This window comes from Synchiropus splendidus, chromosome 16, assembly GCF_027744825.2.
Source record: "Synchiropus splendidus isolate RoL2022-P1 chromosome 16, RoL_Sspl_1.0, whole genome shotgun sequence".
NCBI lineage: Eukaryota > Metazoa > Chordata > Actinopteri > Syngnathiformes > Callionymidae > Synchiropus > Synchiropus splendidus.
The window spans coordinates 13,284,508-13,307,052 of record NC_071349.1 but is presented as its reverse complement, the minus strand read 5'-3'; the positions used below and the strand labels follow the sequence as shown (position 1 = coordinate 13,307,052).

At 40.5% G+C, this 22,545-nt stretch overlaps 2 protein-coding genes across 8 annotated transcripts in view; one reads left to right on the top strand and one right to left on the bottom strand.

Annotated features, from left to right (window-relative positions):
- babam2 (BRISC and BRCA1 A complex member 2) overlaps positions 1–12,472 on the bottom strand; it is a 59,263-nt gene extending 46,791 nt beyond the window's left edge. The window contains exons 1-4 of one of the 3 annotated variants that reach the window (XM_053844830.1): positions 12,404–12,472; positions 5,310–5,466; positions 5,146–5,222; positions 1,343–1,437 (exon numbers count right to left, since the gene is read on the bottom strand). In XM_053844830.1, coding sequence (XP_053700805.1) covers positions 1,343–1,437; positions 5,146–5,222; positions 5,310–5,446 — 309 coding nt within the window. In that variant the 5' untranslated portion in view covers positions 5,447–5,466; positions 12,404–12,472. Of the gene's footprint in view, positions 1–1,342; positions 1,438–5,145; positions 5,223–5,309; positions 5,467–6,307; positions 6,464–6,727; positions 6,829–12,403 lie in introns of those variants that run through there. The other 2 variants (XM_053844831.1, XM_053844829.1) reach the window with 2 other exon arrangements.
- The window catches only part of rbks (ribokinase), a 29,895-nt gene continuing 13,748 nt past the window's right edge, over positions 6,399–22,545 (top strand). For 4 of the 5 annotated variants that reach the window (XR_008412648.1, XR_008412647.1, XM_053844834.1 and 1 more), the window contains exons 1-7: positions 6,399–6,609; positions 8,122–8,183; positions 14,988–15,120; positions 16,021–16,084; positions 16,803–16,865; positions 17,330–17,494; positions 21,448–21,539. Coding sequence is in view for 3 of the 5 variants with exons in the window: in XM_053844834.1 (XP_053700809.1) it covers positions 8,125–8,183; positions 14,988–15,120; positions 16,021–16,084; positions 16,803–16,865; positions 17,330–17,494; positions 21,448–21,539 (576 nt within the window). In the remaining 2 variants the exon portion in view is untranslated. Of the gene's footprint in view, positions 6,610–8,121; positions 8,184–12,800; positions 12,928–14,987; positions 15,121–16,020; positions 16,085–16,802; positions 16,866–17,329; positions 17,495–21,447; positions 21,540–22,545 lie in introns of those variants that run through there. The other variant, XM_053844833.1, reaches the window with a different exon arrangement.

Genomic DNA, 22,545 nt, shown 5'->3' with positions numbered 1-22,545 from the left:
CCCAGACTCTGACACAAACAGGGGAATTTAGCTTCTCCCTGTTAGGCGGCTATAAAAAAATCCCAGGAGAGGTAGACAGAAGAAGCAAAAACTACAAAGTTCCTCAAGCAAACCTTCATACATAGACATATTATAGCGTTTGCAACGTTCATTGTGGAACAGCCAAACTGACATCTGATTCTTCAGTCTTCAAGACTCACTTATCCAAATGGTTTCTTAAGGTTGGCCAACGAAGTTTTAACTAATCCTTCAAGTCAATTTTCAGAGATAAAGCCGCACACTCCTGTCATAGCAGGGCTTCCCACAGCACTTTATAGCAACGGTGGCCGCCTTGATGGCAAGTGCTCCCCGCCTTGTCTGTCTTCCCGAAACAGGCGCATCACACACATCTTCTTTTAATTCTCCTTGTTCTTCATTTGAAAAGTCGCAGACAATAACATATCAAGCAAAGGGAAGAGTGAGCATCCGTGAACAATTTCAGTGCTTATCCCCTGAGTGGTTTGCTTAACCTTTATGTCAGCACAGTGCACAGCAACCGATCAAGCGTTGACAAATGCAGTGACACACAACCACCAGAAGTTGACAATGGCACTGATAAGTGAGATTCAGATGATTCAGAGATCAGGTCCTATTTCTCTGTCATTCATTTATAAACATACTGACAAGCTGCCACTGCTGTCAAGAGTGTCTGGATAACCGCTAACACGATGAAGTTCATCCACAACGTCTATTTCAATTTACATTTTTTTAAGTAACTTTTAGCTATAATAAACACCCACTGACTCTCTTACAAGACTGGAGCATCACACCGCTGCTGTCACTGTCATGAGCTTCACAAATAATCTATTTCTCCAAGAATAATCTGTCGCTCTCTTGTGCACAGATGTTTCCTTGCTTGCCAACTCAAAGCAATAGCATCACAAGATATTCCCCAATTCTTAATCAGATGCTGATGGGAAAAAGGAAGCTTTGAAAAGTGTTTGTAAACAATGCAGTGTTTCAGTTCATCGTGGCCTTTTTCTTTTTACACAACGTTTAAATTTGTATTACAGGATGTTATGTTACCTAGGCGAGTTTCCTCTTGCCTTATTGCTTGGACAGACCAGTTGAAAGATAAACGGTAACAAAAACAGACAATTGTCTGTGATACGTAAATTAATCTCAGTTACTCACATCTTTACAGGAATGATAAGGCCAAATTACATAATCAGGCACTACGTGTCAGACGGACAATAAGATAAAATAAACTAGCTGATCGAATGATAGTGTTTTTGTTGATAGTTACACCAACACAGGTTTCATATATAAGAGACAACAAGTACTTCTCATTCATCAAACTTACAGGTAACTCTGAGGGCTCAGGAAGAAACTCTGCATCTTCTCCGAAGATAAAATCTGGGGGCAGTTCTGGATATTGTGCATTGAAAATAATGTCCCCTGAAACAAGACAAAAAAATGCATTAGCAAATATTGACCGTGAAGAGAAAGAACACTGATGCAACAGACAAGAAAACATTACGTGCCGGCGTTAGTCAAGACAGAAAATATGAGTAAACTCAAATATCATGACACATGATGCCGCTATATTGTACAGATATTTAATTATTATACTTTACTTTTATCTGCATCTAATGTCAAAACAGATATTGAAAAACAGATACTCCGATTTGCATCCATCCACTTCCATCAAACTTTCTGTCTTCTGGACATTCAAAGAAAGAAACATATCGTGATACAATACATTGCTTTATACTTTAAATTAGGCAATATATTGTAAGATTTGTTAACAAGATCCATTATTTTAAGGAGGAAAAGATCAATATTATGTGCATGTAAACAAGTTTATAGTGATGAACCCTGTCTAGTTAGACTTACAGTAAGATTTTGCAGTCCAACAGTGGAATGATCATCTCCCTTAATCAACAAAAAAGCAGCACTTTAAGAAGTCTGACTAGAAATAACTGACTGTATGAGGCTCCTATAACAGATTGAGAATACAGGACAGTCATTATGGCAGCACGTTTGTTGGCTGATAAGTTTGCATTGAAAACATAATAAGGTGTCAAAACAGCTAAAATTACGCACCGATCAAGTATTTTAAATTAAAGTGGCAGGTCCCAAAACCACAACAAAGTGATTTGAATTCAAGACAAGAGGTCAAGAAATCCGTTATTCACATTGTAAAAATATATCAAAGTGTATAATCCTGTGTGTAATAGTGCATTTGTCAAGGTAATGCCACAATATCACGCGTTAAACACACTTTATTTTCTCCTCTACTATCAATTATGACTTCAGATCCAGAGACTGATGTTCAAATTTGTACGTAATAACCCTCTGCAAATGGGCGAGCGGATCATGTCACCATCACATGTTTGGACACATTGTTCTGTCTGGCTCAAAAGGTTCTGATTTTATGTTACACAATTGCAATTTTTGTGCTGCAAGTCTGTTTTGTTCTGCTTTTCATAAGCAAAAAACAAGCACATGTGGAAGTCCTTTTTTTCCAAAACACACACAACACAAACACATGGAATGGAAAGAAGGGCTTGAATTCTAAATTAAAAGTGTGTGCATGTGGAGAAGGATGTTTATTAATATGTTACAAATGATATCTGTCAAGATTAAATGAAGAGTCCACAGTGGTTTGCCAGTGTTGAACTTCATTGAGTCACACTAAAAAAAGAGTAGGGTTGAGAATCAGAATCTCCAAATTGGTGGTGATGTTTCTCAACAGGAAACCAATTAGAATAGAGGATCTTGGAGGAGCAGGAGTTTGAGGATGGCTTGCACAAAACATTGCAAAATGATCGAAGCAGTTGGGCCTCTGTTTGCCAGGGAACATCGCGGTACTCCCTCAGGGTAACAGGAGGTATCAAGAAAAAGGACATCTGTCCTTCACACTTCTCATACATGAAATTTACCTTGGAAAAATAAACAACTTCACAAGCTATGACAGATTACAACCATGTTTCCTCCTGAAGTCTATTTTAGTATTTTATAGAGGTCATTAGGCCGCCGTGCGCGCAACAACAAAGGACTCAGATTGTTATTCAGCAGTGCCAGGAGTGGAAGGAACCTGGCGTCTCTTTAACAGAGCTTAGAAGTGTGCAGAGTGTACAGAACATTTGCACGCTATCACTACCGATCCAAGGACTGGCAGATCCGCGCCCATGATTGAATAAATGCTCCTCCTCAGGCCAGAGCACAGGAGAGCACAAGCACAGCTGCACAGGCATCACGTGCCACAGAGGGATGCCAGGGTTGCCTGTTTTCGGTTTACTCCAGCTTCCATGAATTAGAGACTTCTACCCAACAAGGACAAGCTAAAGACATGGTAGACTGCATCGCCCTATCACTATATCAAACAGCCTTGCGATATTTACTCAAATGACAAGGATCAAACTTTGATCAGTTCTTGGTTATGGTTTCTTCTCATCTTGACAAAAGCCAGATACATCAACAGCAGTCCTTTATAATTAACGATGGGGGGATGAAACACGTTGAGAAGAACATATTTACATGGGCATATATCATACATATTTTACAAGAGGGATTTTATATATATATATATATATCGATAATTCCTGTTACTAATTTACTCCTTGTATTACATAGTAATAACTTTTTGTCAGATTTCGTCATTCTTTCATTTTACCCATCCCTTTATGTGCGTGGCACTTCTGCTTCCACCAAGCTTCATCACAACACATGCACGCAGGTTACAATATTTTAGAACACACAATTTTGGGTTTTTGCTTTGCAAGCAAAGTCTACTTCCCCTATGGGTCGCACATCTTACCGCAGGTCTCAACCCACAACTAACGCAAGAACTAGTCCTTGCACAAATACTGAATCGTCTTTCTTGCAGTTTCTGTCGTTTTACCAGCTTTCTTGTCACATTTGTTTAAAAAAAGGCTACTCTCAGTGACTTCTTTAAGTGCCTTCTATCAGCGTCTATAAAAATGAGGCATCTATTCATGTGACATTGTAGTTGAAGACACTGACCACATGACTGCAAGAGGGCTTGCCGATGAAAGTTGGAGGGATAAAAAACTAAATGTAACGACAGTCTTAGTTTAAATCAATGGAAGCAATGTCATCAAATCTTACCTTACCTGTGTCACATTTCTCACTGACAAATTAAACATTAACACGGAAACGCAGCAAGCTCAGATGATTATTTATGTCTATAAGCGCACCACCGGTTGAGTGCTTGCTTGATGCAAAAAAATGCTTTTATATAAACTTATGTTAAATAGATAATTATGTGTTGGCTACAAAGCATGGATCTGTATTTGCAACCTGAGTAGGTAGAATAAATAACACTTTAGAGCACTTACATAATGTCAATGAGCGTCTATCTCTGTACATATAGTGGCTGCTGCAGATGAATAAAAAAACACAAGATTTAATGTGGATGACTCAAACGCTAATATTGGGTAATAATATTCAAGCAATTGAGGAATTTCCACACACAAGTATTCTACTTTTAGACAGTTTCTCCTACTACCTCGATAGTGTGTTTATCAAGCATTTATTTCACATTTGCTTTTATCCTGTTTTTGCATGCCATTTTACAGTGAGTCATCAAAGGTCATTTATTTCATGAAACTTGGCAGGAACAATTTCACAGTAATATTACACAGAATTTTATTTTCTGCTGAGATAAAACAGTTGAACAATTTTTTTCCAATGGAATAACAATAATTTGCAGGGACTTCAGAAATGGTTATTGGTGTGAAAAACTTGAGCAAATTGTTACAGTTCTTAAACATTTCGCAACTGTGAAAGGGAAGCTTTACAGGATAGTTATGGTTGAGATCAAGATATGGAGATTTTCCTAGGCTAGAGAGAACACAATTAGACACGAGTATATCAGAGGGACAGTTCTCATGGAGAACTTCATATAGTTCAGACTGGAACGGAAGAGCTAGAGATAGACTAAGAACATTGGATATGGAAGTTGAGAAAGTAAACCAAATAAGTTCATGGACGTGGTGAATGAGGACATGAAGATGATCGGCGTGACTAGAGGATGATCAAGGAAGGTTAAGCTGGATGAGGATGTAGATACAATACAAAAAGCGGAGAGAGGAGAGAGGATAAATGGCTCTTGTCTTATTGAAACTGTCAGTTACTCACATTTTAAAGTCTCTCCAGCATAAGGGATATGAAGCTTAAAGCGATCGCAGCAAGGGCCAGGAGTGAGAGATGTACATCTAAATGTAGAAAAACACGATAGTAAAAATCACAGTTCAAATGATAACCATTAAGTAAATCACATATATCTCCCTTCTCAGTCATACCCTGTTTTAAGGTCTGTCACACGCAGGCAGTTTGTTGAATCCAGTCCCACACGTCCATTACGAACCACACTGTTCAGGAGTGGCCTCAACTCAGGAGATATTCGGTGCAACGCCACCTCAGGAGATATGTTGTTCATTGTATCTTGCCCCGAGGACACTGTGGACACAAATAGACTATCACGTACACGAATAATGATCAAAGAACAAAGCAGAAGAATAACAATAATGAATAAACAGTGGGTGTAAAAATTATGACACAATTGAAAAACATCTAAAACTATTTATCATAGGCTAAATATGTAAAGAAATGAGGAAGAACTAACTGAATACTTAGTGTGAAAGACTTATCAAACATAATTATATTTATATATTTTGATTAGAATCTAAACAGCCACTTTTGTTGGTTTAATTTGTCAGTCTTAAAATTACACTACCATTGGATTGCACTTTGTAAAATCAAGCTCGTAATATACAGTAAATACAGTAATACAGTAAAATCCATATAAAGGTCTGTCAACGAACAACGACGAAGAGCAGACTGGTAACTTGAAAAGCGACATTTTTTTAGCTTGAAAACGAATCGGTTGTCAGAGCCGGACACACAGACAACGCGATTTACTATGAAGAAAAATTAAAACACGGTGTATTTTACAACAATGAACCTTAGTGAATTCCATACAGTATGCAATGCTTAAAATAAGCAAAATACAACACAGAAGAAATAGGTGAAAACTTTTCTGTTCATGACATAATAACTTAGAAAAATAGTATATAGCAATATACAATAGTGCATACGCGACTAGTATCCGAATTTGAATTACTTCAGGTGAAACAAGTTTGTTATTACACTTTGAAGTATGCGTTGACAGCAATTAGCCACCGTTAGCATGCAACATTTCACGAGTATCCTTGTGAAAATATGTTATATTTGGCTATTAGAAAACTATTCTGCATGTAATAGTCGGGCTAAACATTTTAAATGAAGCACTGATATATACCTGTAAGGTTTGTTATAATGAAAATATCGAGGAGTCCGCTCCAATGTTTACTTCTGGTGCATGATGCTTGGGTCCTTCTGGCAGACCCCAGTTAGGTGCCCGCGCCGATGCCTGAATGTTTTCCATCAGTCGGAATGAACTTCTGGAATGTTGTATGTTGATAACTGTAGGTTATTTCAATATTAAGTTATACAATTAGCATTAAAACAGCTGCTGTTTTCGGTTGTTCGTTTAATTTTTACTTTGCGTTGCTCTTGCACTTTGGCCGTCTCTTGTCAGCGCGTACGAACACCGGATTTAAGGCAAGTACATTTCGAAACGACTTTCTAACTGCTTTGAAGCATTAAGTCAAACGGGGCTGTATTTATTACAGTATGTGTTCAGCAGAGGTTTAATAGCTGTTTTTGTACTGTACAGTACCTTAACGTGTGTTTAGGTTTTCGTACCAGATGTGTTTCCCCTCTCGCTCGTCATGCAACATGCAACAGTAACTCGAGTTCTTGATACACAATTCAGTTTATCTGACATTGTTGCAATGTAGAGTGACATCAGTGACATAATAATGACATTTATTGCCTCACTATGGCACTCTTCAAGTCCATAGCTGTTGTCACGTAAAAAATGTATTAATGATTAATTGATAACCTACAGTTTGTTGGTTCAAGACGTCACATATAGAGTGCACTGAAAGCATAAATAATAAAAAAAAAGTTCTTCCTTTGTTAACACTGTTAATCCTTTACAGTGTTACAATACTTAATCTGTATACAGTTAAACATGTTAATTTTAATAACCAGCAAATGTAAGTGCTATGTAAGGAATGGTAGACGTAAACAAAAAAGATTCTAGACGATCTTATTTTTTGAATTTTGACAACCTTATCAACTGCTGGCAGATCACCACATGTGTCTTCGGTTGGTGTGTTTTAAAAAAATATTTTTGGAGCCCGAAACTGTTCAAACTGTCCAAACTGATTAAATCCTGGATCCGGTCCTTCACCAGGATCTGTTCCGGATTTGCATACTCTAATATGCCTAAAAACATATCAGCAGCAATTGAAGACGCATTAAAAAAAAAAAAAAAACAGCTAGCGTTAACCCGAGGCTCAGTGCTTACTACTGCTTATTTGATGAGTTAAATTTACATTGTAGCGAACCTGCTCCACACACAGGTCAACAACTGCTTGGGATTCAACCGGGAAACGGCAAAGTGTCAGATGGTTTGTGTCTGTTTTGAGTAATCGGACAAGTTGGATCTCAATAGTCTCCTGCAGTGGAATCATGAAGGCTTCTAGGCAAGCTTTTCTGTGCCTGCAGAGAGTAGACAATATGCTGTAAGAAGTGGGAGAGAGAAGTGAGCAGTCCTACAGCCAACGGCCAGGCTTTCCAAGTCCTCCGCTGCCTGGGAAGAGATTTGAACAGATTAACACACTAGCATTAGCTCGGATACAAGCCGTGGATTGAATTAATTAAAGACTGGGCTGCGGTGGTTTAACGTGGTTTAGCATTGAGCATCTCTCCACCCACACGCCAACAAAATTGGAACCTGTCCCACTCACCCAGCGATGAATGCTCTATTTTTACTGTCGTCCTTGTTTCAGTCAAGCTCATGCTAATGTCGATGATAATGACTTCATGTGATTTGGCAGAGTGGGCAGGGTGGGATCTTCTTTACATATTTTGCCTGAAATACCCCCAGGAGTCCGCTCCATTGGTGGTTGGCCTTCAAGAGCCAAGATGAGTGTTCGGGGTATTCCGAAATACGCTCTAGAGTTGAGCACTTGTTTTGACGAATTCCATGTGTGTGTTACACAGACGATGAGTGACGCGGCTTCTGAAGTGGTCGTGGTGGGTTCCTGTATGACTGACTTGGTGAGGTAAGCACACGCTAATCTGTTGGAGTCAAGTACCCGAGATGTACTTTAGGCCTCAGTCTGCCTCTTCGGAGCGCCATTAAGTTACAGCAACATAGAGACATCCACGGGTGTTTTTGTATCTTGTTTTTTCAACTTTTCTTTTCTCTTGTGTTGCTTTGTTAGAATATATTATACAATGCTCTTTGTCGTGTTTTTTTCCATTAATAATCATGAGGGTCAGACTGACAGTCAAAGTTAAAAGGAGTCTGCACAGACAATGATGTTTGTTGATGGTGTAGGAATTTCCAATCAGAGTAAGACAAGGAGAAGTAGAGGAGGCATCATAGAAAAAAGTTAAGAAGGTCATTATAGTTATAGAGTATTATATTATAATAGTTTTATAAAAAAAAAACGTTTTTAATATTTTAGAAAAAGGGGAAAAGTACAGTTCTGCCGTGACATCATATCCTCTGTTTTTATATGATTTCATTGTCATTATCACATTGTTTTTATGGATGAGAAGTAATTTAACTTAACAATTCAGTGAAATTATTAATAGGTGTGGGGCAAGAAACTCGTTTAAATCAGGAAGACAGAAAATAAAGACCTAAATATCAGCTAGTTATATATTTGTGTAGTATCCAAAGATTAATGAATAATGAAAAAAATACATTAAAATAGTAAATAAAAGGTAGGATAAAATCTAAATGATATTGACTTTCTAATTCATATGTTATTCCTTTACCGGTTATTTCCTTATGGGGTCCATGGGAGCCTAGCCCAGTTACTTTGGGCGAGTGGCAGAGGACACCCTGAACAGGTTGGTAGCCTATCACGGGGCACTCAGACACGAACAACCTGTGACACACACACTGATGCCCATGGGCAAATTAGAGTAGTCAAACAAACTCTGTATGTTTTTAGACTGTGGGAGGAAATCGGAGTGCATGTAGTAAATCCATGAAAACATACAAACCCCCCAAGCTGGAAATGAACCTGCAACCTTCTTGCTATGAGGCATTTCAAATTATTTTTTTAAATATGTGCTTTCAAAAAATCTCATTGGATATGCTGATTCAACGTGTTTGCATTCTAACCTGTAGTTCAGACACGTCACTACTGTCGTGGCAGTAAAACTTTTATCCAAATGACCTTCAAACACATGTCCTGAGATGTTTCACTCCGGGATAAGAACTGCTCACTTTGTTGTGTGTTGCATCATCGTTCAGCATGTTGGGATCCGTTGAGCCAAATTGGACCTCGTCCCAAGTCTTGCTGTTACTCATCGACGAATCATAATGGTTCGGATGAAAACAATGCCTCACATTTACTGTACACTCTTGCTCCTGCTGACGCAACCGCTTGACTGCTGTAATGTGATCAAATGTGTTTAACGGATTCAAAGATGCCGTTACAACTGCCAACTTTTTTCGTGAGGTGCCTTCACTGGAGTCATTAGTCACGGACCTAAGAAAGTATTATGGTCTGTACAGCAGTAATGCAGCTTGTTTCAATGGTAATCTTTTAAGTGCTGAACACAGGTGGAACGAAACAATGCCATGCTTTTAGAGAGCTTTGTTTGTTATTTTATTGGCAACCCTCACTTAATCTGGAAAAGAAAAGCAGCCAAATTGAGATGCTCTGATCGAATAAAATAAAAAATATATAGTACCTAACTTATTTTTACTGCACTTTGGTTACAAAATACAACTAAAAGAAACATTTGTGTGACTACCAATGCATGTATTTGGAGTCTCCATGGTGAATGTAAATCATTGTGGGGGAATCTGTGGTGAAGAATTCCGCAACAAACCATGAGAAAAACATTGTGCCATTCTCCGGTCTTATTACAAACATGTGCCCTCGACCAAGTGCTTATTTTGTTGCTCATTACCATTTCAACCAGTGCCTTCTGCTTTGAAGGGCAGGGGTTGTCAATTAGGGCCTACGGGAAATGCCTGTTTTTCTGGGATGGGTTTGTTTGGGGTCGCTGTGTTTTGAGGATGGCGCTCATGTTGTTGAGGCTTTATGGAAGCAATTCACAGCCAATATAATCTCATGTATATGTACTTTGATGTGAAGGCCTCAACAGCCAGCACCAGGGACGGTGAATAGTGACACACACACACACACACGTAGAGCACCAGGACATTATGACATGCTACCGTGAAGTTCAACTTTTCTCAGCTTTTCTCCTCAAGTTATTCGTGTGTGGATTAGAACCAATCAGGATTTGAGTCAACTGTCAAAAGCTATATAGCGCCCCCTACTGCTTGATACTGCCTCGAAATCCAAAATGAAGACCAAAGTAAATTTAAACAAATATAAATGGTATTTACGATTTTATTTATTTTGCTTTGTGAAAAATAAATTGAAAAAATTGAACTTTAAATTTGAATCTATCTACAAATTAATGACACAAGAGAAGAACAACAGACAGAGATGTACGATATAGCTTACCCTAACTTAACCTATGTGGCTAATCTTTATACATTTAACATGAAATCTTTCATAAGAACTTCGTCAAAAGCACCAAAAATCGTACTTATACACATTTCATTTTGAGAACTGAAATTGAAATTGTCATACTTCTGACATGTTTGTTCTACCTCCTTTTGTTGTTGATAAAAATAAAAGTAAAGTCATTTAAAGTATTGCATAAAAAGTATGATTTTCTCTTGTGAATGTCATTTAAGATGTATTTAATAAAAGGTGAAAAGGAAAGAAGTTGTTTTTACATGGAGAGTATATGACTTCATCTAATAGTTTGGGTTTTACTTGCATATTTTCCCACCCTCAATGGGTGCCTCCCATACATATCTCCTGTCCATCACATGACAACCAAGAAAATAGCCAAATTTAATCATGGAAATGGTCCAAGCTTGTTATTGAAGACAGAAAAGTTCACTCCAGCTTTAGTGTGGCTCAGTTGCCTAGTGTTCTGACACTACCCAAATCCTCCATCCTCACTAAAACAGTGGGCGCAAAACGTCAACTAAAACGTCACAAGCCAACAGACGCACAGAGTTCTGTTTTATTGCAGTCCAGACACAAACCCTTGTGCTGTTTAAAATCGCTGTTTCTTACGATTTAGTCAGTAGAAACCACCCTTAAATTATCAGTGAAACATTAAACACTATCGGCGAAAGCTTATCGAATAATCATGATGTCCATTTCTAATACAGTGAATAGTTGTGTCTTCTGGAAAACATTTATCCTGATACAGTGAAAGAGCACATGATGAGCAACCACGAAAACAAAACTCCCACAAACGTTCGTCACACCTCGTGACCTTTCTGGTTGGTCCAGAGAGAATAGATCCAAACCTGACACATCATCTGAAACGTGTGGTGAGCAGTTGCTAAAATGACACACCAGTGTCATACCAGGAGCTGATTTTCAGCGAGTGAAACATTACATTAAGGTCACTTAACCACCGTGCTGCTTCGAGTAGGGTATGCGATAAACTAATTCTCTTCCTTTCAGATTACTGTCATCGCTGACACATTCAATGACATAACACAGTCATTAGTGAGCTTCAGGGGTGGAAGCGTCCTTCGCAGGTGGAAATAGTCAGCTGTCGGTGATTAACATTGGTGCTTCTGTGAGTAGGATTCACCAGCCGTGCTTTAAGAGGGTGGTTTGTCATTCCAACTGTTGTCCTGTGCGTGCACAGCCCTGACAGCAATACCTATTTGTTGTGACAAAGGTCACTCGGGGGGCTGGTGAATGAACACTGCTGGAACAAATTTCACAGTCGCAAAATTTAGCGTCTGAAAGACTGTCAACTCGAGCTGAGCACTGTTTTCCGGGACCTGCCGTTCTTTAACTATCCTCATTTTTCCAACCAAAACTGCAGGTCTTTGTGGCAGTGGCCGTACCTATAAAAGTGGTCAGACCTGACGGGTCAGATTAACATGATGGGAGTGTGACTGTACGGCAGAAACACATGTTGTTTTTGGACCATTTTGCCACTGTCTAAAGCGCAAAACTACTTCTCTTGTCAAGTGTGTGAGCAACAACACTTTGCAAACAGAACATCCTTGAGCCTACTTCGATGACTAAGATCCCTCGAAGGCAGTTAACATTAGGTGAAGTTTGCTTTTGTGAGGTGACCACTGTGACATTTGTACACCCAGTTTCCTGTCTCCTTCACACCCCACACTGTACAAAGTTCACAAGCTTTCTAAGGGTTGAACTTTGAGAACAGTCGCCGTTCCACTTCCCTCCTGTTTACTCACCAACAGCTGAAGAATTACGTGAAGAGAGCCAGAGCAGAGGGAAGTGAGCGACAGGACAGCCTCAGAGCAAACACTTGAACGTCAGCGGACACCTGTTTGCTTCCGTAGAAGGGAAAACATTGCGCTAGAGCACATAACTGGCGTGTTTTTTGGCAATCTAATCTCTGAAAAGAACAGCCATCAACACACTCATTCCTCTTCAGCAGCATCTATTCTTCACAAACTTATTCTTAAACACAAAAAGGTCTGCTCTGTTTCATCAGCCAGTTGTGAAACACTGGAGTTTTAAGTTATGTGGACAACTCCATACACAATGCACATTAGCGTTAAATTAGGAATGAAATGTGAAGTGTTTCCTTTCTTTTTAGCGCAGCTCCTTGTCAGTGCTTTGTGATTAAAGACTTTGTTAAGCACAAAGAACAATATCTCATCAATTTTAGGGCATTTCTAAAATTCTTTTTGGACACCCTGACTTATTAGCGGTGCAGCACGGGACCACATGTTGATGGATTTATGGCAATAAGGTAATAGAACTGTGTTAATAAAATAGCGTGATTAAAATTAAAGAATGAATTGTGTTATTCAAATTACAGATGGCAATGTCTGTGTTCAATGTATTTTTGTGGTGGGTAACATCTGCAGCAAAGTACCAGACACTGATGCAGGAAATGTAGTCCGTTTGTTGTGGTTTAGTTCGAACATTTTCTGGTTTCCGTAAGGTAAATGAATGAATGGAATTAACATTTTGTCAAGGCAATAATGTCAAGGCAAGTGTGTGTGTTTGATAGTGTCCACTGTACATGCCTTTGATCATAAAGGTGAAGGTGGTATGGTGTGCTGTCACTACTTTAAGGTACACTAGGAGCGTAATGACCCATAGAACGTGGTGACAGGGGATATATGCCATGAAAATGACCGATTCAATGGACTGATTACCCCTCTATTGGGCGGGCATTTTCATCTCTCAGTAATTCCTCATATCCTCACCAAAAACCTCATGCTTAATTTGATGTAAACATTTGCCATCTAAAGTAGTAAAACATGGTAATATGGAATGCAGAAACTGTATCTTGAGATACAGCTTATTATCACTGAGACCTTGGGGGCACTGCTAACCAACAGTAGTGTTGCAACTATTGTGGTCCTTGGCAGTTGCAGCATAGTACCGCATGATAATACAGGGGCGGAGAAGCATTTGTCAGTAATACTCTCTGTCAATTCAACTTTAACACTGAGAACTTTCAAGAGAAATCTGTTTTGTTTGATGGGAGTCAAGCGTTATACAGGACAGCAGCGGTGTTGGTGGCTTTTGAGTGGCAGAAAGTAGCTGAGGAAAAATATTGTGATTTTAGAGCTGATCTCTAAAAGACACTAAGCAAGACACTATAATAACTTGTTGACTCACATTTAAAAACTCTAAGTAACGCAAAGGACATGGATTCTTTTGTATTCTCTCTTCACAAATCCACTGGAGTCACTCAAGTGGAGCGCAAGTTGTCTTTTGTGCTTGTCCGCGTGTAGGCTTATTAACGATGTTGATCTTGTTTTCCTTTGTTCTGTCTCCCTCCCACCACATTTCAGCCTCACTGACCCGAACATCCTGTTATAGCCTTGGCCAGTTTTCACACAGCAATGCAAAAACAGCAGTGTTTATGACAACATCTAGTGTTTACCATCAGAGTCTGGGTTACTGGAAATCCTGAGTCGCTCGCCCATAATCACACACCTGCCACTAACACACTCAGATGCACGTATGTATGTTTAAATAGAAACAAATGGGTGGAAAACAAATCTATGACAAGGTTTTGCCATCTGCAAATCCGCTGGCTCTGGGCAGAGTCGGCTAGGAGCCAAACCACAGCGTCCTGATATCCAGTCTGAAACCGTCTGCTGTCTTGAGTCCGTGTTACTCATCATCCATTGGGGTGCAGCAGTTGGAGCATTCTGGGAATAGGCTGAACTTCCTCAGGGCATCCACCTGTGGCAAATCAACTCCACTAAACGTCTGAGCCGTAATTCAAGTCAAGACAGCTTTGTAACATTTTTAACACAAGGAAGATAATATCTGTAACAAATGCAGGAGCGAGACCCGATTTCTTGTGGAAACTTCTGTCTTTGTAAAAATAGCTACACCAACCATCCTGTCCAAGATATTGCATATGGAATCCAGGATTTTAGACTAAATAAACTATTCAAGATTACCTCGGTTTGAAAGATAATGTTGGGGCAATGACAATGTCTCATTGGGGAGATTTGTATCACAAAGCTATAGTCTTGTTTCCATCCACCATAGTTGACTTTTTTAATCTGAATTTACAAGTTTGGGAATGCACTCATTCACTGTGGTCAACACCAAGCTGCATCTTGACTTTCCGGGTTCCTCTCCCTTGGATAACCATCCATGACTTGGATAACCAAAACATGAAGCTTTGCGTTTGTGTTGAACATTTTAGACTACCCATTGTGAATGTATTTCGAAGGGGTACTTTTTAAAACTGTACCTATCCAACTTTTTGGTGCTTTTCCACATGCGTAAAAACAGTTATAAACCCATTGTAAGTGTCTTTTCTCTGTCAACCTTCAGCCAAGTGCCAAGACTCCCCAAAGCAGGAGAAACTATCCATGGCCATAAGTTTTTTATTGGATACGGTGGCAAGGGGGCCAACCAGTGCATTCAAAGTGCAAGACTTGGCGCAAGGACCTCAATGGTTGGAAAGGTGGGTATAGTTCCATCTAAATGCTCAAATTTCAATGAGACACATCTTCCCCCATTTTAAAGGCGTTTCAGTGGCCATTTTGCGCCAATGGATCACTCCCAAACTTCTCTGCTTTCCGCTACCGTTGGCTTTATGTCTCATTTCCAGTTGATCAATACAATATTTCATGCATACGCCCACCCACTCATGCACGCTTTACAGAAGCGTATTCCCATACCATACGGCCCCAAAGTCTCCAATCAGTGAGAACAGAGTGGCCTTTTGACCCAATCGCTAAAGCACCAAAACCCCATCTTTTTAGAACAAAGAGGGCTGATCGATAACAACCCAGTGCAGGAGGAGCTCTCCGGGCATGGGGAGAACCCAAAAATAGACACCCTTACTTGTCAAAAACATCCAAGAAGACCGTTGTTCAAAGTGAACAGGGCCAAACAGCCAATACCAGCCCAACCCATTATCACTAGCAGATAGAAATGCCCGCTATTTGGCATGTTTTTTGGAAAGCGTGGGTTCGAAGAAGGTGCCTCGGGCCAACATAGGGACCCCTTGCACAACCCAAAGTAGCTACGGATGTGGACATCCCAGTGTGGATCAGTAAAAGAGGGGAAGGAGGAAGAAAGCGAAGCGAGGTGGGCTTGAAGAGGCGTAAAGGCGGGGTTACTGTGTCTTCAAGGCTTGGCGCAGCTGGTCGTGTTTTTGCACGTGTGTGCTTTTCTTGACTTTTGTGTGTTCGTTTTTGTACGTTTTACGTGACGGCACTGTGCCAGTATGCTGGCAGGGCACACGAAAATCCAACCCATCTGAGGTTTAACTATTCCACTTTTCAAAAGTTGCCGCTAACCAAGTCTGACCCTCCTTGACACTCTCTTTGTTGTAATCATTTTGCTGTCTTTTTTCTAGGTTGGTAAAGACTTCTTTGGAGACAGTTATATCCAGAATTTCAAGGGCAATGGCGTGCACACAGGTAACATTGATGTTTCGGTGCGCTACTTGCCAAATGTTGTTATTTTCATGCCGTATCGCCTAAAGATCACAAGACCATTAAGGTTTTTAAGACTGGCTTTTGGAAATAGCTTCAAGTTCCACCATGCTTGAGGGTTTCTCTATAAATAAAGAATCAAATGATTGTCAAGGAAAAGTGGTCTCGCAAAGTGAAGAGGCTCTCACTGTTATTGCTCATTTGACATCTCATGGCGTGTTGTATTTTTGGATTTATTCATGGGTTTAAAATCCACCGAAGCCCTTATGTTTTGGTGCGGCTTGGGTTAAGTAGTCAGTCAGCGAGGAAATATTGTAATTCTGTTTTGAGTTCAAAATTTGCAATGTGGAGCACAGCATAGTGAATGGCTTTGTATTGTTTGGAGGGAATTTCCAAACTGTTGCTGAAAGTGATTTGTCATGAAATCAACAATGGACAGATTTATTCAAGTCATCTCAAGTCCATAAAATACTTGTGTGAAGTTATTTTCTGTTGTCAGATGCACTTTAGCCATGTTGAAGATTCACTGGTTTGCCACATTAGCATTTGGCGAGAATCCAATTGCCTTAGTGTGTCATGCAACACTTGCAAGGAATATTTTGTTTTTATGGGTTTTCTTCCTCAGTAGTGTTCCATGAAGGTTGTTTTTTCAAATAAATACCTGATCTTGTTTCCTGCCCTTAATGTTTCCTCCTGGTCTTAGATTTTGTCGGCCAGACTTCTGAGGCAGCCACTGGAGCAGCTTCCATTGTTGTCAATGACGCTGGTAAGTGTGTTCGCTGCAGCCCTGTTCAGCTCTTCAGCCTCTGGTACTGTCAATAAGAGCATATCTGCCAGAAAGACTCCACTGACGTACAATCCTCACCTCTTTCATTCACAAATCCATATTGTATCATTGGTAAATGCCATCCACTAGCAGTTGACCACGCTGTCTATCAGCTGCAACCCTTTTCCCAGCTCACTTGTGTTCTATGCAGCTTGCTACTGCGATAAAACAGCCCTCAGTGACTGAGACTGACAGTGATGTTAAAATACACCTTACAAGACCCTCCAGAGATTGGACAGCTATCAACTGACATTGTGTCATAGCTGCTCAGGTGAAATACCTTATTCAGGGATTATAAAAATGTAACTTAATCTCTTGAATTACCATGTTATTTTCAGGTCCTGCAGGCTATACGCCTCTCCATTCACTATTGTAACCAATTCTATTTTGGTGTTGATGGACAGGTGAGAATGCTATTGTGATTGTTGCCGGTGCTAACATGCTGTTAAGCCGTGAGGAGCTGCAGGAAGCACTTCCTTCCATCGTACAGGCGAAAGTACTGGTCTGCCAGCTGGAGATCAGCACAAACACTTCTCTTCAAGCTCTGCGCATGGCTAAAGAGAATAAAGGTACGTGTGGGTTCATTAAATATTTTGCTTTGACTCATGCTGGAAATGTTTTGGCTTAGACTACCTTCATATGAATTCCTTAACATTTTGAGTGTCACCTCGGTTCGTCACCCAAGACCTGGTTATCTCCACCAGCTTCCTATAAATAGAATCTTTTCACGTCATTCAAGATGTCTGAAGCTCTGTTGTCCCTGTCATCAAGGGCCTGTCACTGGCATTACTTAGTCTGTTCTGCCAAAAGAGAGTCGCTTCCATAACTGTGCTGCAGATGGGATGCCCAGATGGCCTTCCCGAACGCCACCCTCTTTCTCCAAGACGCCCCCCAACTCCCCACTCCTCCATACTCCCTCATCGCTACAGGATTAGGCTCAGCATGTGGCGACAGAGAGTCAAGAGGAGCGTGCGGAAACATTTGGCAGCAGAATCGCTGCAATGTTGCACGGAACCACCATATTACGCAAATGGAGTTCTCTAGTGAGACAGGGTGTTAATGGGATTTATTGTGGCCGGGTTGATGAGCGCCAATCGAAAATGCAAAAAGTCACGATCCTAGGTGCATTTACTGAGGACACCGGCTCTGACTAGAACATGATGATAAGTTTTATATACGTTTTGTAGAGCCATCGGGGAACCACTTGTGAAAAGATATACACTCAGAAAGTCCGTGTCCTTATGACCACCTGTTGAAAAAAAATGTTCCCGGTCTGCTTTGGTCAGTGTCTACCAAAGATGGGTCGCCACATTGGAGATGCAAAGGGGCGTCCAAATGGAGGGACTTGTTGTGGAGTTCACAGCAATGGTGCTGGCGTTCTCTAGTTATTATTTCCAACAATGTGTAGGTTAACACATGGATAACAATTTCTATCATATGAGCCCACAGTGGCACAGGTTTGTTGGAAAACAGTTGGTCATAATGCGATGTAACCTAGTTGCTCTATTGTTGTGAGTAGCAGTGTTGACTGCACTTGACTGTTTGGGGTCCCTGTGCTGAGATCAAAATTGTGACTAAGGAAATTAATATTTGAATTTTAAAGAAGAATATCACTGTAATGTCTGTAGCAAAAATACTTTCCTCCACGCATGTTTGACTGTTTATGACTCCTCCCACCCCCCGAATGATGAAAGATGAGTGACATCATGCATCATAGGAGGAAGTGTGCAAGAAATAGTCTGTGGTGGATGTGTCAGAGTTTCAGCCTTCTTTTTCCAACCCGTGTGACCGGACCTTTAACATCTGGGCAAACCCACACACAAGCACACCCTCTCACCAGACGTGACTCAGATCGGACCCATCCCAGTGTCACCACCTGTCTCAGCAGCTGTGTTTGTTCCATGGCATTGCTGTGGTTTGTCCGACACCTGAGAGAAGCTCAAAGACCCTTTGTGGCTGCGGGGCTTCTTGCATCAGCACATTATGGATTTAATTCAAGCCTCTCTTGTGGGTGTTGACAGCTGCTCGTCCTCATTACTTTCCCTGTTGCTCATTGCACATATGCTTGCTAATCGCAGCCTCATTCTTTTGACATGATGCAGATGTTGCTGTCAAAGATGAGTCCAACACATGAGTCCAGCTGATGGCATCTATTCTGCACTACCCTCACATACTTTGTCAGTCCTTCCAACTTCCTCATGCAGTGATGATGAGTTGATAGTAGAAGAAGAACGGTGATAGTAGTTACTGTAATCTTTGGTGTCTCCTTGAAGTAGTCTTAGTTGTGGTATACTGTTGCAGTAGTTGTACAAGTTGTGATAGTCATCTTTCGTTCACATAGCCTTTCTGTCGTTATGGTGATTATAGTAGAAATACCAGTACTGGCATATTGTTTGTGGTGGTGCCGATGTTTGTGTCTATTGAGCAGCATTGATAAGAGTATTGCAGTTTTGTAGTTGTAAAAGATCATTTAATAGTACATCAGTGTGCAGGTATCAATGGTATTATCAGTTGTAGAACTGTAGATTTGATTCTAGTTATAGTTATTAAGGTTTTGATAGTAGTACTGCTAAAAACAAGACGTCCATTGGTACCTTGATGATAGTGCTTAAGATCAGAGTGAGTGTCCTAGTGATGTAGATGTAGTAGTACTTGTGGAAATTGTGGTGGCCCTCGCCGTGAAGAATGTCAGTGAAAGTAGCCATACCTTTGGTACTGCACCATTGTGCATGCAGTGGTAGTGGCTGTAGTAGAAGAAGGCAGAAGTAGCTGAGACCATTATTTGCAACAGTTGGGTCGAACAATTGCCTGATATTTGCAGTTGTAAAAATATACTTGATGGTACATCATAGTGCCACTAGTTGCAGCCAGTAGTATTGTCTTGTAGCGAAAGAATTAATGAGTACTTTTTGTAATTCTAATGCTGCTACCACGTCACAGTGTTGGGGGTTTATTTCACGCCAGGTGTAGTTTCTCAAGTGCTTAATATCAACAAGCAATCCTGAGAATAATTTGTCTCCTTTATGTATCAATGAATTCTGTGCTGTTACTTTACTTAGCAGTCTGTTGTGTTTTTTTTGTTCCCTCGGAAGGAAACGGAGGTTTCACCAGCGTGAGGTTGCTGGCCACATCACTGAAACACTAAACGCAACATCCGTGGTGACAAGTGTAGGAAGCGAGGTGGCCATGAGAACTGTCAAGCACGAGCGGATAATTGAAGCGGCACTGTCGGGGTTCAGCTCGCGCCATGACACCGGCCTGAAAAGAGATAATAGCTTTTGCTGCGGTGTCTTGTTTTGGTTGTGTTCTGCTCACATTCTGTGGTGAAAAACCTGAAATGAAACGGCGGTATTGAAGGGCTACAGAGGCGCGAGGGAGACAAGGACGAATGAAGTGTTTCTCGTCTATCTGTTCTCTATTCAGGGTCTGCAACCTTCACTATGGAGCTGGATCGGTCAGCACTGGAACGGAGCAGCTTGTCCAAAATATGTTGTTGTAAACGTACTTGTTGTTATCGCCATTGGATTATTACGACATCCAGGAGAATTCAGAACTTTCCTTGGAAGTCGCTGCATCATCTTGTGGTCCAGATATTGTTTTAAGTAGAGTAAGAGAATCCAGTGGTGTTTACTGAAATGAATATTGAGATTTTGAAAGTTGCTCAAAGTAGGGGCTCTGACATCATGAGACAAAAATATGCAGATCCAAGTCTCACTTTCAGTCTGCAGGCTTGCGCAGTCGTACTGCGGCATGCGAAAAAAAGGGAGACATCATTTCCAATTTTACTCACAAGCAAAAACCCAGCATCCACCTCAAAGCGCCAGGTGGCCAAAGCCCTTCGCAAACCCACGCATCTGCTCTCTCATGTGCCCACGCAAACACACACATGCGGAAGAGCACTTCTACACAACAGACTTTGATGTCACCGACACTCCACATACATCTCCCTACACACACTTACATGAGGCTTTTTTGTACACAGCGATATCAGCATTAATCGCCTCGTCAAGCCCGGCTTATCCGCGCGCACACACTGAGGATCCTGGTATTAGATGCATTAATGCTCATGAATATGCACGGTGAACACAGAGGATTACTTCTGACAAACTCCATCCTGCGCCCTTAACGCACGTATACACGGGGTCAGAACGCCTCTCACCCACACACCCAGATCCAGGGCTGCACTCTTCTGCAGATCGGAGTCCTAGAAATGCAGCTGCAGGATGTGAGGCGTTTATTTTCCCTCTGCACTCTTCCGGAGAATGCTAATTTAATCATTTAAAAGGTACCCTTTTATAGCTTATCCACTTGAGCTTTGCCTATAAGAGCAATACTCAGCGGTGGCCCGCCACACTGTGTTCTCATTGAAATTTTAATTAAGCATATGCCAGACCTTGACGGGCTGAAAGGGAAGGTTTTTCAAAGGGTTCATTGATTATATTATGTATTAATACAACAATCATTTCTGTGTACCTGTTCATGACTTTGAGAGTGAGACAAAGCACTTTTGTTCTTGTTCCAGTCAAGACCATCTTCAACCCGGCGCCGGCTATTCCGGACTTGGACCCAGAGTTCTACCGAGTCTCTGATGTGTTTTGCTGTAATGAGTCTGAGGTGAGGACAAAACAAAAATATACCTGACTTTATACATAAATGCACGGTGGATTAGTGGAGAGCGCTGTAGCCTCTTCGCGGCAAGGCCCAGCTTAGGTTTGGAGTGGCCTGTTCTCCTCTGTCTGAGCACTGTGACGGACCTGTTCAGGGTGAGCTTGGTTTCTCGCCCCGATTATGAGATTAGTTGGGCTGCATTAAACATCAGTGGAAATTCTGACTGCACCTGAATGCATCATTATCAGTATTGCTTAAGAGCGTAAACAGATATTGTGCAAGCTCCATCATAAATGAGGACAACAGAGTTTGCAATGTTAAAATAGTCTTTCCTGTTGCTGTTTTGAAATATAAATAGTACGGATATATACTCCAGTCTGTTTTTTTGTTTTAAATCATTGTTAGAAAGCCACTTATCTTTAATGTGGATCTGTTTGTTTTTATTGCAATTGCTGAATGAAATCACATTTTTTGTGTTGTCATGTTGTGTTGTCAATTTTTCATTCATGGTAAAAAAAAAATAATGAAGGAAAAAAAAAAAATATATATATATATATATATACATTTATAATAATTATTAGTAATAATAATAATATATTTGTTATAACTATTATTTTTTATAGACTATAGCATTTACATATTTTAGTTTTTTATTTTATATTGTTTATTTTGTTTTTTTCCCTGAAATTTAAAGTATATTAAGAGATTTAAACAATATAAAATGATAAATGATATTTATCAAAATATGTAAATGAATAAAATAAAAATACATGTGTGCTGGCTTGTGCTAACAAATGTGGCGTTGCTGCTCTTCGATGTTTGCAGCGGTCCACTCCAAAGACTATACTTTACTGTCAGTTCTGTTCTGCTGCCAATAGTCTTTCCAGTTTGAAAAAGATAAGAGCAGAGTTCTACAGTGTTTTGAGCGCCCGCACATGCTCATAGCTCTCCGCAGAGATTGAGCTGTAACTTTGAGGTCGCGACCCCTGCCAGTAAATGAGTAGCTCCACTG